The 13,865-nt window shown below is 36.5% G+C and overlaps 1 protein-coding gene across 2 annotated transcripts in view; it reads right to left on the reverse strand.

Annotated features, from left to right (window-relative positions):
- opcml (opioid binding protein/cell adhesion molecule-like) overlaps positions 1-13,865 on the reverse strand; it is a 184,562-nt gene that overhangs the window by 7,110 nt on the left and 163,587 nt on the right. For both annotated transcript variants that reach the window (XM_048180742.1, XM_048180741.1), the window contains 2 exons: positions 463-597; positions 251-371 (listed from right to left, as the gene is read on the reverse strand). In XM_048180742.1, coding sequence (XP_048036699.1) covers positions 251-371; positions 463-597 — 256 coding nt within the window. The remainder of the gene's footprint in view (positions 1-250; positions 372-462; positions 598-13,865) is intronic.

Below are 13,865 nucleotides of genomic sequence, written 5' to 3' on the forward strand. Positions count from 1 at the left end.
GATTCCAAAAGACTCCCACTCCTAATGTCTAGTTAGACCTTGGTTAGCTGGTTCAGGTGTGTTTATTTGGGTTGGAGCTGAACTCTCCAGGAACAGGATTGGACACCCCTGGCTTAGCGGCTTGTTGAGCCTTGGGAGATGCAGGTTCTAATCCCATTTTCAACTCTTTCTGCCTAAACATTTGACTTTCACTGTCAATCAACAGTAGCAATAAATAAATAAATAAATAAATAAAACCGGCTAGCCTTACCTGCGCTCCCCCTTATACCACTGAAAATCCGCTAGAGGAACAGCAGACGCTTCACACCACAAAACTCCTTTCTGTCCGACAGCCGTTCCTGTGCTCCGAGCTCGTGAAATGACGGGTGGGTCTGTGAAATGAATCACGTGTAATTGAGGAATTCATAAAAGCATGTTGGATGGCGTCAACAGGAATTTGCTTAGAATGAATGAGATACTCACAGTTTACAGTAACCTGAACAGTCCTCACGTCCGGAGGAGAGATGTCGTTCGAGGTGATGCAGTCGTACGAGCCGGACATGTCTTTGGTGATTCCAGTCATTTCCACATATTCACCCTCGGTAATGATTCGGTTACCTGTATCAACACACATGAGGTTAAAACAATTATTGACATACATAAATTCATATGATAAAACCAATGAATTATAGAATTACTCTGGGTAAAATGCCTGAGGGGCTACAGTGATATAGTGGAGATAGGGATGTACGTTTGCTACAGGGAACATCTGTTATGCAACAAGGTTCTGTTTTGTTGCTATTTAGTGTTTTTGGCGATAGTACCTCTAATTAGCTCTATTGTACTCTATTAAAGGGCCAACATTCTGCACCACTTTCATTTATTCACAGCTCAGTATCAGACCTATGCCAGCTGTTTTTGCTGAGGACAGCGGCTGAAAGTATCATAAGTGCAAGCATTTTAGCTTAAATTAATTTCCAACATGAGAAACGTGTTTTCTCAAGCAACATGAGAAAATAAGAGTGAGCCACTGTTCAGGAATCCTAAAGCAGGAACACTTATTCTGCTATGATCTCTCTAAAAACGAACATTATCTCAGTCTAAAGGTAGAAAAAGGTTGGTGAATGTCAATAAGAAAAATATGTTACGCTTGGCTGACCTGGACTGACCCTCTGTTGTTGTTCTCTGCTTACGTCGATCATTTCACAAAACCCACCTGTATCTCCAATTCTATTATCAAGCAAAGAAATGATTCAGTTATTCCTCTGAGGGAATTAAATAAAGTTTCACCCTGAGGTTCAGACAGCCAGTTAGTGCAAATGCCACTCACAGCACAAACTCCACATTATGCCATCTCATTAATACAGCCTCAGTCCTTCATTTAGTGAAAAGGTTGAGGAGTGGACTTAGGTTGTTATTTTGTTTCTAATAACATGGCCTTGGGGATTGAGGGAGAGCTTGGTAATTATGCATATCTCCTTATATGACTCAGCCTTGTAATGCTTAAAAAGTTTAAGCAATCATTGAGAGGATGGTTCACCACAGATTACGCTCAACATGAGCCAAAGTCTGAAAATTACATCCTCGAAATTTAAAATAGTACTATTTATCCATGTGAGAAGAGACTAAATATTTTAAATATAAACTGGAATTTAAGTGTGAACCATGTGATACAGCTGTTTTCGGCTCAAAGGTTTTCTCACCCTCGTATGGACGCTTGTTTATGGCATGGAATAAAAAATAAAAAAAGGTAACTGCGACTTTTTATCTCATAATTCTGACTTTTTTACTCAGAAATGTGAGATATAAACTTGAAATTGTGAGAAAAATAGAATTGTAAGATAAAAACCCAATTGTAACTTGATATTTTTCCCCTCTTTTATGTCCCTTTTCCCCATCTTTTATGTTCCACAGAAGAAAATTCCATTTCCTTTATGATTTTGAAAACAGTCCAGGTGTTCAAACAACCGAATTTGTGATAAATTCTGCCAAAATGTATTTTAAATGCAAATAATAATGTATAAATCAATTATTATTATTTACAAAAAAAACAAAAAAAAGTTCATACAGAAAAAAAAATCAGCGCAATGTTTCAAATGATGGTTTCTGATCATCTAACTCCCAGCAAACTTTGCTTGTATTAAAGGTATGTTTTATAAGATACTGTATGCATGTTCAAAAGCACCACTAAAAGACTGAAAATTACAAGTGAAGGTCATAGTGTTTCTCACTTCAAAAACTCGTATCCATGTAAAGTACAGCCAAAAGACAACACTTATTGAATCAACTGCCGTTATATGTTTGACCCTGCTGTAGCTTCTGATAATGTCCACCATGAAGTCTGCTTCTAAGGCACAATTTAGCTTTCTGTAGCTATAAACTGGAAAAAGAAGAACATAGAGTATCACATGTGTAAATACAAATCCCACAGACAGTTGACTAAAGAGCTGCTCTGCAATGCTGCATTTGATTTATTCTCATGTAGTTTTCAATTATATTTAACTATTAAAGTGGTCAGTTTGATCTTGGAACAGCGATGGGGTTAGTGTAGATAGCCACGGTGAACAGCAATGATTTATAATGTTTACTTTAGAGACAGAAAGCAAACACCGGGCCCATAGCAATTACATCCAGCACTGAGTAATAATCCTGCTGCTGTCATGAGACTGTCTTCCTGAACAGAGCAGAAGATTATTAGAATGTAAAGGAGAACGACAGTGTAAACAGGAAGAAATAAATAAACTGGTCTGTGCTGTCTGCATACAGTCAGAGAGAGGAAAAAGAAGCGAGTGAGAAATGCTCCTATAACTAAATTTAGAAGATTAGGATCAAAGGGAAAGACTCACTCTCATGTTACAGTCGGAAAGTAAAGTAGTTTATACAGATCGCGCCACTGAAGCAGACAGGACAGCATTAAGATAAGGCTTTATTTAGGAGATGTCTGACTTCATTAAGGTTGTATTATTGAATATCTGCTCATAAGTGAATTAAGATGACTCATCTTTTTAACTTTACTTTTTTTTTCACTTTTCCTGTTTTAAAAAAAAGAAGAAAAATACATTTTCTTTTCCCAGACACACTGAATATTCATTCTGTTTTCATGAATATGTCATCATTGAAAACTAGACTTTGACTAATCCTTATCCATTAAACATCCATCGGATACTTTCAGTATCCATCAGAAATCACATTTCCATAAATCTGCACACATACACACACACACCCTACTGGAATTGGAGACAGTGTTGGGTGTAATGCATTACTAAGTAACTAATTACTGTAATTTAATTACTTTTCCCTTAAAAAAAGTAAAGTAAGGGATTCTGTAATTTAATTAATTGCATTAAATTCTGTATTGACTATAGAACAATTATATATGAAACAATTAAAAGACTTAACATCAAAATTTAACAACTAATGTTAAAATGTGTGTTTTTAATGTAACTTTCTCCCTTTAAATACTTTGGTCAGTTCAAGAATAATTTATGCAAATGTATATTATTTAAAGAGTTTCATATCAATCCTTGTATTATTTAATTGGTTGATATGGCAGTAAGTAATGCAATACGTTTTTTGTGATTACTACAGTCATGTAATTACACTGTTGAAGACGTATTTAGTACAATTAGTAGCTAGTAATTAATTACTCTTTTAGAGTATATATACACTGCGTTCCAAATTATTATGCAAGAGACAAATCAGTAAGATTTCAGTACAATAAACATTCAGATTTTAGTTTTTATAAGAAAATGTTTGTTCGTTTATTTATCCATGTCTTTTTAGATAACTGGTATCAATCTCAGACAAAATAATTTGCCAGATCTATGGAAACCCTACTTAGAGGTTGTTCCACATTATTAAGCAAGTCACAGTTCTCATGCAATATGGGGAGGAAGAAAGATCTTTCTGAAGATGAAAAGCATGATATGGTGCAATGTTGTGCAAAAGGCATGAAAACAACTAATATTGTGTGAAACTGAATGGAGATTATCGAATTATCATAAGATTTGTGCGTGATTTAGAGCACAGCAGAACTCGGTCAGATAAAGGTTTATTGAGGAAAGTTTCTGTCAAAAAAATTAATTGTATTAAAAGGGCAGCTATAAAAAAGCCAGTGTTGAGCAGCAAACAGGTATTTGAAGCTGCTGGTGCCTCTGGAGTCTCAAGAAGCTCTCCATGCAGGCTGGCAGTTGTGCGTAAAGATGCATTTCAGCCACTCCAAACCAAAGCTCACAAAGAGAAACATTTGCATTGGGTTTAGAAATACATGAATACTCATTTTTAAATAGTTTTATTCACTGACTAATGCCGTACTACAATGGATGGTCTAAATGGATGGATTTCTGGATGGTTGGTGAATGGCCACCACGTTCCAACAAGATTGCGACGTCAGCAAGGAGCTGGCGGGTGATGATTTGGGCTGGAATACTGGGAAGTGAGATGGAGGGTATTAAAATGACATTTGCAAGATATGTGGAGTTCATAACTGGCCATTTTCAGCTATGGTATAAAAAGGAGGATAGTGCATAGTACAACGCACTATTGTACAATGCACTATGCACTATCCCATGCTGCAAAAAAACACCACAGCAATAAAACTGTTTTATAAATGTATTTCTACACCCACTGTAAATGTTTCTCTTTGTTAGGTTTGGTTAGTGGTGTCTAAAATGCATCTTTACGCACAACTGCCAGTCTGCATGGAGAGCTTCTTGAGACTCCAGAGACACCAGCAGCTTCAAATACCCGTTTGCTGCTCAACACTGGCTTTTTTATAGCTGCCCTTTTAATACAATACATTTTTTTGATAGGAACTTTCATTAATAAACCTTTATGTGACCATTTTCTGCTATGCTCTAAATCACTCAAAAATCTTATGATAATTCGATAATCTCCATTCAGTTTCACACAATATTAGTTGTTTTCATGCCTTTTGCACAACATTGCACCATTTCATACTTTTCATCTTCAGAAAGATCTTTCTTCCTCCCCATATTGCATGAGAACTGTGACTTGCTTAATAATGTGGAACAACCTCTAAGTAGGGTTTCCATAGATCTGGCAAATTATTTTGTCTGAGATTGATACCAGTTATCTAAAAAGACATGGATAAATAAACAAACAAACATTTTCTTAGAAAAACTAAAATCTGAATGTTTATTGTACTGAAATCTTACAGATATGTCAATTGCATAATAATTTGGAACGCAGTGTATATATATAAAACTTTTCTGCGAGAGTTTTACCATGTTCGTAGTTTCACCACACTAAAGAACACCATATCAGCATGCTAAAACCTTCTCATCACTAATTAACATGAATAAAAAAAACTACAACAACAAAATAGGGGGAAAGAAGTCGATTCAACTTTGCTAATCTAGAAGACTACTAGTCAACACTTCCTAAGTGTAATAGCATGCGTTGATCCCAAAGCAGCAGATCCATGTATGGAAGTGAAATGGAATCAGAAAATTCCCAGACTCCGAGGCACCCACGAAATACACTGAAGTGGGTCAATGGCTTCATGCATTAAAACGGGTCATTCAATATTTCCGGTAATGCGACGTGAAGGTAGCTAGGCCAATGACTGAGCTGCAAATGCTGTCTTACTGCTGCATTGTATCATCATGTGAGCATGTGCTTTAACACTCCACAGCAGGCATTCTGGGCTCCTTCATCAACTAATAAACACATTATGGAATGATATTACACATATAATGAGATTTCAGTGTGCTAATGATTTCGTAATAAGCCGCTGACCGTCATTACTGTTTGTCAACATACCTAATTGCGTTTTGAAATCGTCCCTAAATGGACTACCTCCTTAATAGAAATTCAAATGATGATTACTTCAGATTGTAAAGCAATGACTAAGCTAATTACAGGAAGTCGTAATGTTTATAACTAGGAAAATGAGGATATCACAAGGACTTTTCATTATATGCTGCATGCAGCAAGTTATAAAAGCCATTTCCAATAAACAGGTTTCAAAGAACCGCAAACCAGGATGATGAAATCCATCCTCAAAAACTGCCCAAAGACCTGCGGTAGCTTCACGGAATTGATATTTTTCCTTTTCTATTATCCCTTTGTTGTGGGCTATTGTTAAAAACACTAGTAGTGCTTTATCTCGCTTTACCCCATTCAATCTGACCTGGGCACCGGGAAAGCTGTAAGGCGGAGAGGTCTGACATTTGGATGAGAGAGAAAAAAGAAAGAGGAAAGTACAGTACACCAAAAAAATGTTGCCACATTTGACAATGGAGGGTGGATGGAGAAAATGTACCATTCATAAATATTTCTTAGCAGCCCTAAAACTGCAGCTTTTATTATATATACAGTATATGAGGGAAGAACAAAACCCTAAACTAGACTACAGCAACAGATTTTTTTTAGATAGATAATAAGAAATATACATATTTGAGGGCCATTTGTAGCGAGCAGATGATGACTTGTATTTCATTATTGAACAAAGGTTGTTTTCAAAAATAGGAATGATTGAAGAAATGGTCTGACTATATCAGTGCATCTTTACACGAATACCTGCACTGGCTGCAGTACTTGAACCCCAGCTGTTGAGAGAAGGTTGTCTGTTTTGCTGTCATCTCTCAAGCAGAGTGTCTAAATCCTCCAATCATGCCCCGGTAGGCAGCAGGTCACCATGGTGACACAGTTCAGTGAAACTGATCATTGCTGGCCCTCCACTCCTGAATGACCTTTCTCTCTTTTTACTCTCTCTCTCTCTCTATCTGCTTTTTTTTACTATTGCACACTCAAACAAATAACTTGCTACGGTGTAATTTATGTATGAACGCATCTTCATTAAGCCATTCAAAGTCAAGCAACACTAATTAAAACAGAGATTTCGTTTCTAACTGCCAATCAATTACTGCCTAGTAATGTGGCCCCTTGAGAGGGAAAAGGCCATTACGGCTCAGTGGGATGTCGTTTTTACAACGAATGGATCTGCTCTCTTGAGTGTCATTCTGCATCGAACGTTTGGCTCTTGGTGCAGTGACGAAGTTAAGATGAGAGTAAAAAGCTCCTATGATTTGACCGTATCCTTTGGTTGGCACATACATCTATTTAATATTATTAAACTTGGTCTTGTTTAACCCTCAGAGACCCAAGTAGTGATACTTATTATGCATTTCTTTTATTCTCCTTGAAAGTGTTTTTAGGAAGCGAGTGATTATGAAAATCATGATTTCTATGCATAAACATAAAACGAAATAGGATCTGACTGTGGCACAAAGTCACTTTTTGTAGTTTACAAAGCCTGGGGCTATCAAAGAGACCGGTCAGACCATGAAAGAACAGTGAGAACTGTTAGGTAATAGGGGTTATTTTATTTTTCATTGCATAAAAAATTGCCTATTAAAAGTATAAAGACACACATGCTTTTACTTTGAAGCCTTCGCAATACATTAAGTATGTTTATTATACAAACCCGCTGATGCTCTGTAAAGTTTTATGATCCTGGAATATTTTTATACCTTATACCTAAATGCATATTAATATTCAAGTACAGAAAAACTGCTATTTAATTCATTTCACATTTAAACAATACTAGTAGTTTGTCTATGATTTAAGGTGCCCTAGATTCAAAAATTGAATTTACCTCGGCATAGTTAAATAACAAGAGTTCAGTACATGGAAAAGACATACAGTGAGATTTTCATTTTTAAACACTTGCAGTCTGTATAATGCATAAACACAACTTCATTCTTTATAAATCTCTCCAACAGTGTAGCATTAGCCGTTAGCCACGGAGCATAGCCTCAAACTCATTCAGAATCAATGTAAACATCAAAATAAACACTGTACTTACGCGATTAGACATGCTGCATGACGAACACTTTGTAAAGATCCATTTTGAGGGTTATATTAGCTGTGTGAACTTTTTTTATGTTGTTTAAGGCAAGCGCGAGCTCTTGGGGCGTGGAGCACGAGAATTAAAGGGCCACACACCCTGAATCGGCTCATTTCTAATTATGCCCCAAAATAGGCAGTTAAAAAAATGAATTAAAAAAATCTATGGGGTATTTTGAGCTGAAACTTCACAGACACATTCAGGGGACACCTTAGACTTATATTACATCTTTTTAAAAAAAGTTCTAGGGCACCTTTAATAAACATGCCATAAAAATGCTGCCTGCCAATGCCAACTCTTGCATTTGTGCTACATTCGAAAAATGTTATTTATTTTATAAACTGATATATTTATGATGCTGACACTTTCTTATCACTACATACTATGTTGGGAGCTAAGAAAAAAAAATATATAACAGGGTGATTTCTAAATTCGCTAAAATGATCCAAACAGTTAGCAATGGTGTCAGCAGGCTATAATTTTAGCACACTAGGACATTCAAATTGTAAATATTTCTTGCCAAAATTGCTGTTAATATATATTTCAGAGTCTGAGTAGCTGATGGTAAGGTATGTAAATTTAATCTGTTCATCAAAGCGATCTTGTCTAATTTGGACTAAACCGCTCAATACATGTGGATTAGTTTTCCGATCTCTTCATGAACTTTTTGAAGCGTCAAAGTCTCAGTTGCGCAGCTGTCTATGGAGGGACAGAAAGCTCTCAGATTTCATCAAAAAACTTACGGGTTTGGAACGACATGAGGGTGAGTAATTAATAACAGAATTTCCATTTTTGGGCGAACTATCCCTTTAAACAGTTTAGTGGTGATTAAATATGTCTGCAGAATTCTGAAGATGACCAATCAAAATCAAGGATTCCAAAGAGTTGTCAGCAATTATTACAGTTTTACTACAGAGGGTCTACATGAGATAAACCCTTCGCTTGACAAAATATGATACATAAACATTCTCTGCTACCATGTTCCCATTGATGCACATGTAAAATATTAGCTTCACCTGAGTGTATTGTGTAACGTAATGAATTGCTCTTGTCAACAGATTCCGCCAGAAAGAAATCATCCGGCCACCCCAAAAAACCTTTGGCAAATTTGGGCCATAAATCAGTGCAGCCAAAAACAAGTCAAGCACTGTACGTTCATCAGAGTGTTAATTCTGTCAGATAGAAATAAATAATGATTTATCACCAAGGCCTCCCAGCTTCTGCTGCCCCCTCCTTCGTTCTCTCTCCTCGCTGGCGTGACGGGGAAGCATGACGCCGTCCCCTCGGCCCCATAAGTCACATGTGTGAGTTTGTAATGGAAAGATAAGAGGCCAGCGATGCATCCAGGGAATACGTGTTCTTTTCAGGCTTCATCGACTATGTGACTGGTTTAATAAGATGGAGAAGAGGTTGATTGTGCTTGAAACACATGAGCATGGCTTGATAACACTGGTTTGGGACAGGGAATATGAACTAGTTAGTATGTGACTCGAGGGAGGGACGCCACAGTCACTGGTGTAACGCTACAGCATATTAGCAAATGTGTAATTTCACAGAAAGAAAATCTAAATTCTGTTTGTTCTCCGTTGACAAGCTGTGTAGTCATTAAACATTTACTTGGAGTATGTAACCTTTGTCACATCAGTGAACAAACATACAACCCAAATTATGATTTATTATATAGGTAATTAATTAGCTGTGTTTATTTTATCATGAGTGGAAAGCTGATGTATTTTTGTCATATACTTTTATTTTCTGTGGAACACACACACAAAAAAAGATTTCTTTTTTTCATACAATAATAGTCAGCGGGGTCCCATGTTGTTTTGAACCCCACTGACTTTCATTGAATGAACCAGAAAAGAAAAAGAATTTCTAAATATCTTCTTTTGTTTTCCACAGAATAAAGAATGTCATACGGGTTTGGAATGACACGAGGAATTTTCATTTTCAGGTGAACTGTTCTTTTAAGCCTTTACCTGTGTTCTTTTGTCTTTAACTGACCATAAGCAGCTCTGTCAAGTGTAACCAGAGAGTATAAAAGCAGAAGAGAGAAGGAGAGGAAGAAATTACAGTGGCAGTGAGACAGAGAGAGAGAAGCATGACAGAGGAGCGCTTGAGAGAGAGCGAGAGAGTGATGTGAAAACTGTCATGGTTCCAGGACTAAACAAAGCCCTCTCACAGCTGAGACACTACAAAATGGAGATGCCCACATCAGCCTGATTCCTCTTAACGTTTACAATCCCAATTTCATCACATCACAAGAAGACAGCAGCAGTTCAAATGAGAGACTTCTGAACTGACAGGGAAAACGCAGAAACAAAAACCTCACGGTTGGATTTCAGAATGTTAAGTGTGTTTAGACTAAGATATTCATCATTTAATCCAGTTATACTATCAAGATACTTTAAAAAATTCCTTGCTGGAAAGGAATGTAAGCTGATTAGCTGGTCTTAGCTGATCTCTCAGTGTTGCTGGTCCCAGAAGGATTTGGCCATGCTGGGAGACATAAAAGAATGTATACTTAAAGGGTTAGTTCAACCAAAAATGAAAATTCTGTCATTAATTACTCCTCCTCATGTCGTTCCACACCCGTAAGACCTTCGTTCATCTTCGGAAAACCAATGGTCCAGAAAGGTACTAAAGACATTGTTATAAAGTCGACGTGACTACAGTGTTTCAACCTTAATTTAAAGGTGCCATCGAATTGAAAATTGAATTTACCTCGGCATAGTTGAATAACAAGAGTTCAGTACATGGAAATGACATACAGTGAGTCTCAAACTCCATTGTTTCCTCCTTCTTATATAAATCTCATTTGTTTAAAAGACCTCCGAAGAACAGGCGAATCTCAACATAACACTGACTGTTACGTAACAGTCAGGGTGTACGCCCCCAATATTTGCATATGCCAGCCCATGATCGAGGCATTACACAAGGGCAGCCAGTAACGTCTGGATCTGTGCACAGCCGAATCATCAGACTAGGTAAGCAAGGACAACAGCGAAAAATGGCAGATGGAGCGATAATAACTGACATGATCCATAATAACATGATATTTTTAGTGATATTTGTAAATTGTCTTTCTAAATGTTTCATTAGCATGTTGCTAATGTACTGTTAAATGTGGTTAACAGTTACCATCGTTTCTTACTGACAAGAGCCGTTGCTATTTTCATTATTAAACACTTGCAGTCTGTATAATGCATAAACACAACTTCATTCTTTATAAATCTCTCCAACAGTGTAGCATTAGCCGTTAGCCACAGAGCACTATCAAACTCATTCAGAATCAAATGTAAACATCCAAAAAAATACCATACTTGCACGATTAGACATGCTGCATGACGAACACTTTGTAAAGATCCATTTTGAGGGTTATATTAGCTGTGTGAACTTTGTTTATGCAATGATAGAGTCGAGAGCTTGGGAGGGGGTGGAGAGCGCGAGCAATTAAAGGGGCCGCAGCCTGAATCGGCGCATTTCTAATTATGTCTCAAAATAGGCAGTTAAAAATTTTGTAAAAAATCTATGGGGTATTTTGACCTGCAACTTCACAGACACATTTAGGGGACACCTTAGACTTATATTACATCTTGTAAAAAAACGTTCGATGGCACCTTTAATGAAGTGACGAGAATACTTTTTGTGCCAATACTAAGCTGGCATTCAGACATAAACACGGAAGCCTTCTCTGTGCTTACAGTGGCAACTACGTAAGGATAATGACAGGGAAGAGAAGAAATTGTTGAATAAAGTCGTTATTTTTGTTTTGTTTTTGCGCACAAAAAGTATTCTTTTCACTTCATAACATTAAGGTTGAACCACTGCAGTCACGTCGACTGTTTTAACGATGTCTTTAGTACCTTTCTGGACCTTGAAAGTGGTGGTTAAATTGCTGTCTATGGACGAGACATATACCTCACAGATTTCATCAAAAATATCTTAACTTGTGTTCTGAAGATGAATGAAGTTCTTACGGGTGTACATGAGGGTGAGCAATTAATGACAGAAATTTCATTTTTGGGTGAACTAACTCTTTAAATAATTAAAAAAGCTGCATAAAAAAGCTTAAATAAAAATGTGTAGACTAACAACACTAAATTTACAATATATATATTTTTAAAATGCACCTTTATTTACACTACCGTTCAAAAGTTTGAGGTCAGAAAGGTATTTTAATCTTTTTGAAAGTCTCTTCTGCTCACCAAGGTTGCATTTATTTGACCAAAAACAGTAATGTTTTGAAATATTATTAAAATTTAAAATAAATGTTTTATTTTAATATATTTTAAATGATGGCAAAGCTAATTTTTCAGCATCATTACTCCAGTCTTCAGTGTCACATGATCATTCAGAAATCATTCTAATACGCTGATTTGCTGCTCAAGAATTTATTTATTTGAAAGAGATATCTTTTGTAGCATAAATGACTGTCACTTTTGATAAATGGAATGAATCCTTGCTGAATAAATATACATATATTTCTTAAAAAAAACACCAAATATCAACTGAGTCATTTTGATCTACTGTCACAAACTTGGGGGAAAAACAATTGTAGTTCAGTTAGTAGCATTACTACTTCGTTACTCCTCAATGCTACAGTTGGGTTGTGAAATATTCACTCCGTTTCTCTCACTCAGTGGGAAGAGAGAAGAGACTGTGTGAAAGCATTAGTCAAAATGTTCATCGTTAGCAAATAATGAAACAGTCAGATAATGCCATCTCCATCAGATGTTTCACATAAAAACCCAAGCACACAGGGAGGGTTGCTCATTGCAGAAATGAATAATGTAACAAATAATGTACACTGCAATTGTACGTTTTGCATTTGAAACAATTTCCAGGCAATGTGTTGTAAATTATGCTAGTGCTAAAGGAAGATGCTGCTGTGGAAATGTACACTTACTGACAAAATGATTCTCAACACAGTAGTAGAGATAAAATATCTACTGTAAAGGCTTTAAAACAGTCTCATAGTGACCGTGCTCATTCCCGTCCCGTCGGAGTAAAACTACAGTGGATTAGTCAGGCTTGTCCTGGCAGCTCTTCATTGATCCCACTGTTAATCTGACAGATAGCTGATAACCAGGCCAGCCCTGCTATAGGGGTCACATCTCTACATATATCGGGGAAGCATAACTTCTCTCAAGACTAACTGCATGAGTATAAGTGTGTGTAGGTTATATAATATGTGGATATAACTAGGCCTGCAATTCTGCCAAAGCTCAGCAGATTTCTGCTCCCATCATTCACAGTTTTCCTCCCCTTGTCTGGTTGTTTATACGTTTTTCCTCATTATAATTGCATTTTGAATAAATGTTGTTTATAAAGCTAGATTTGCATACCCTGAAGGAAATATCCATGCTTGCAAGGCAGCAAAAGAACAACTCTAAAGTTTTAGGCTAAATGATAGTTAGGAAAGTCAGAAATCCAAACAAGGCGGGAGAGATAGGAGATTCATAGAAATATGCAATATTAATAGAAAAAGATATACAGTATATAAAGAAATACCAATAATAGTACTGTATGCAAATATAATGCCATATGCAATTGGACTAGCTGTGTGACACCTTCAAATGCCGGGACTAGCTGACATACTTTTAGGTTTGTTTTTAAAACTCATTATCTATAGGCATACAACTTAAAGTCTTGGCTAAAAAAAAGTAACATTTCCACCATTATTGCCTAAGAAAAAAAGATACAGTTCACTGAACAATAGCCTCCAGAATAGTGGGGCTATTGGAGTTTTATTTTATTTCAGCTTATTTTAAACTGAGGTTTTATATATGAATTCAAAATATAATTTTGCCTGACCAAACAATTATGAGAAAAGAAAAAAAAAAACAATAACAACTAACGGGTACAATCTACCTTAATTATATGGCTTCCTCCTGTCTGAACGTATGCCAGTGTGTTTTTTATGCAGTTCACTTGTTTACCCAAGAGCTGAAGCAAAACTGATGATACTGTAATTTTATTTTGGAGGATAAAATTCACAAAATCATCCTAC

Source organism: Megalobrama amblycephala, linkage group LG2 (genome assembly GCF_018812025.1).
Source record: "Megalobrama amblycephala isolate DHTTF-2021 linkage group LG2, ASM1881202v1, whole genome shotgun sequence".
NCBI lineage: Eukaryota > Metazoa > Chordata > Actinopteri > Cypriniformes > Xenocyprididae > Megalobrama > Megalobrama amblycephala.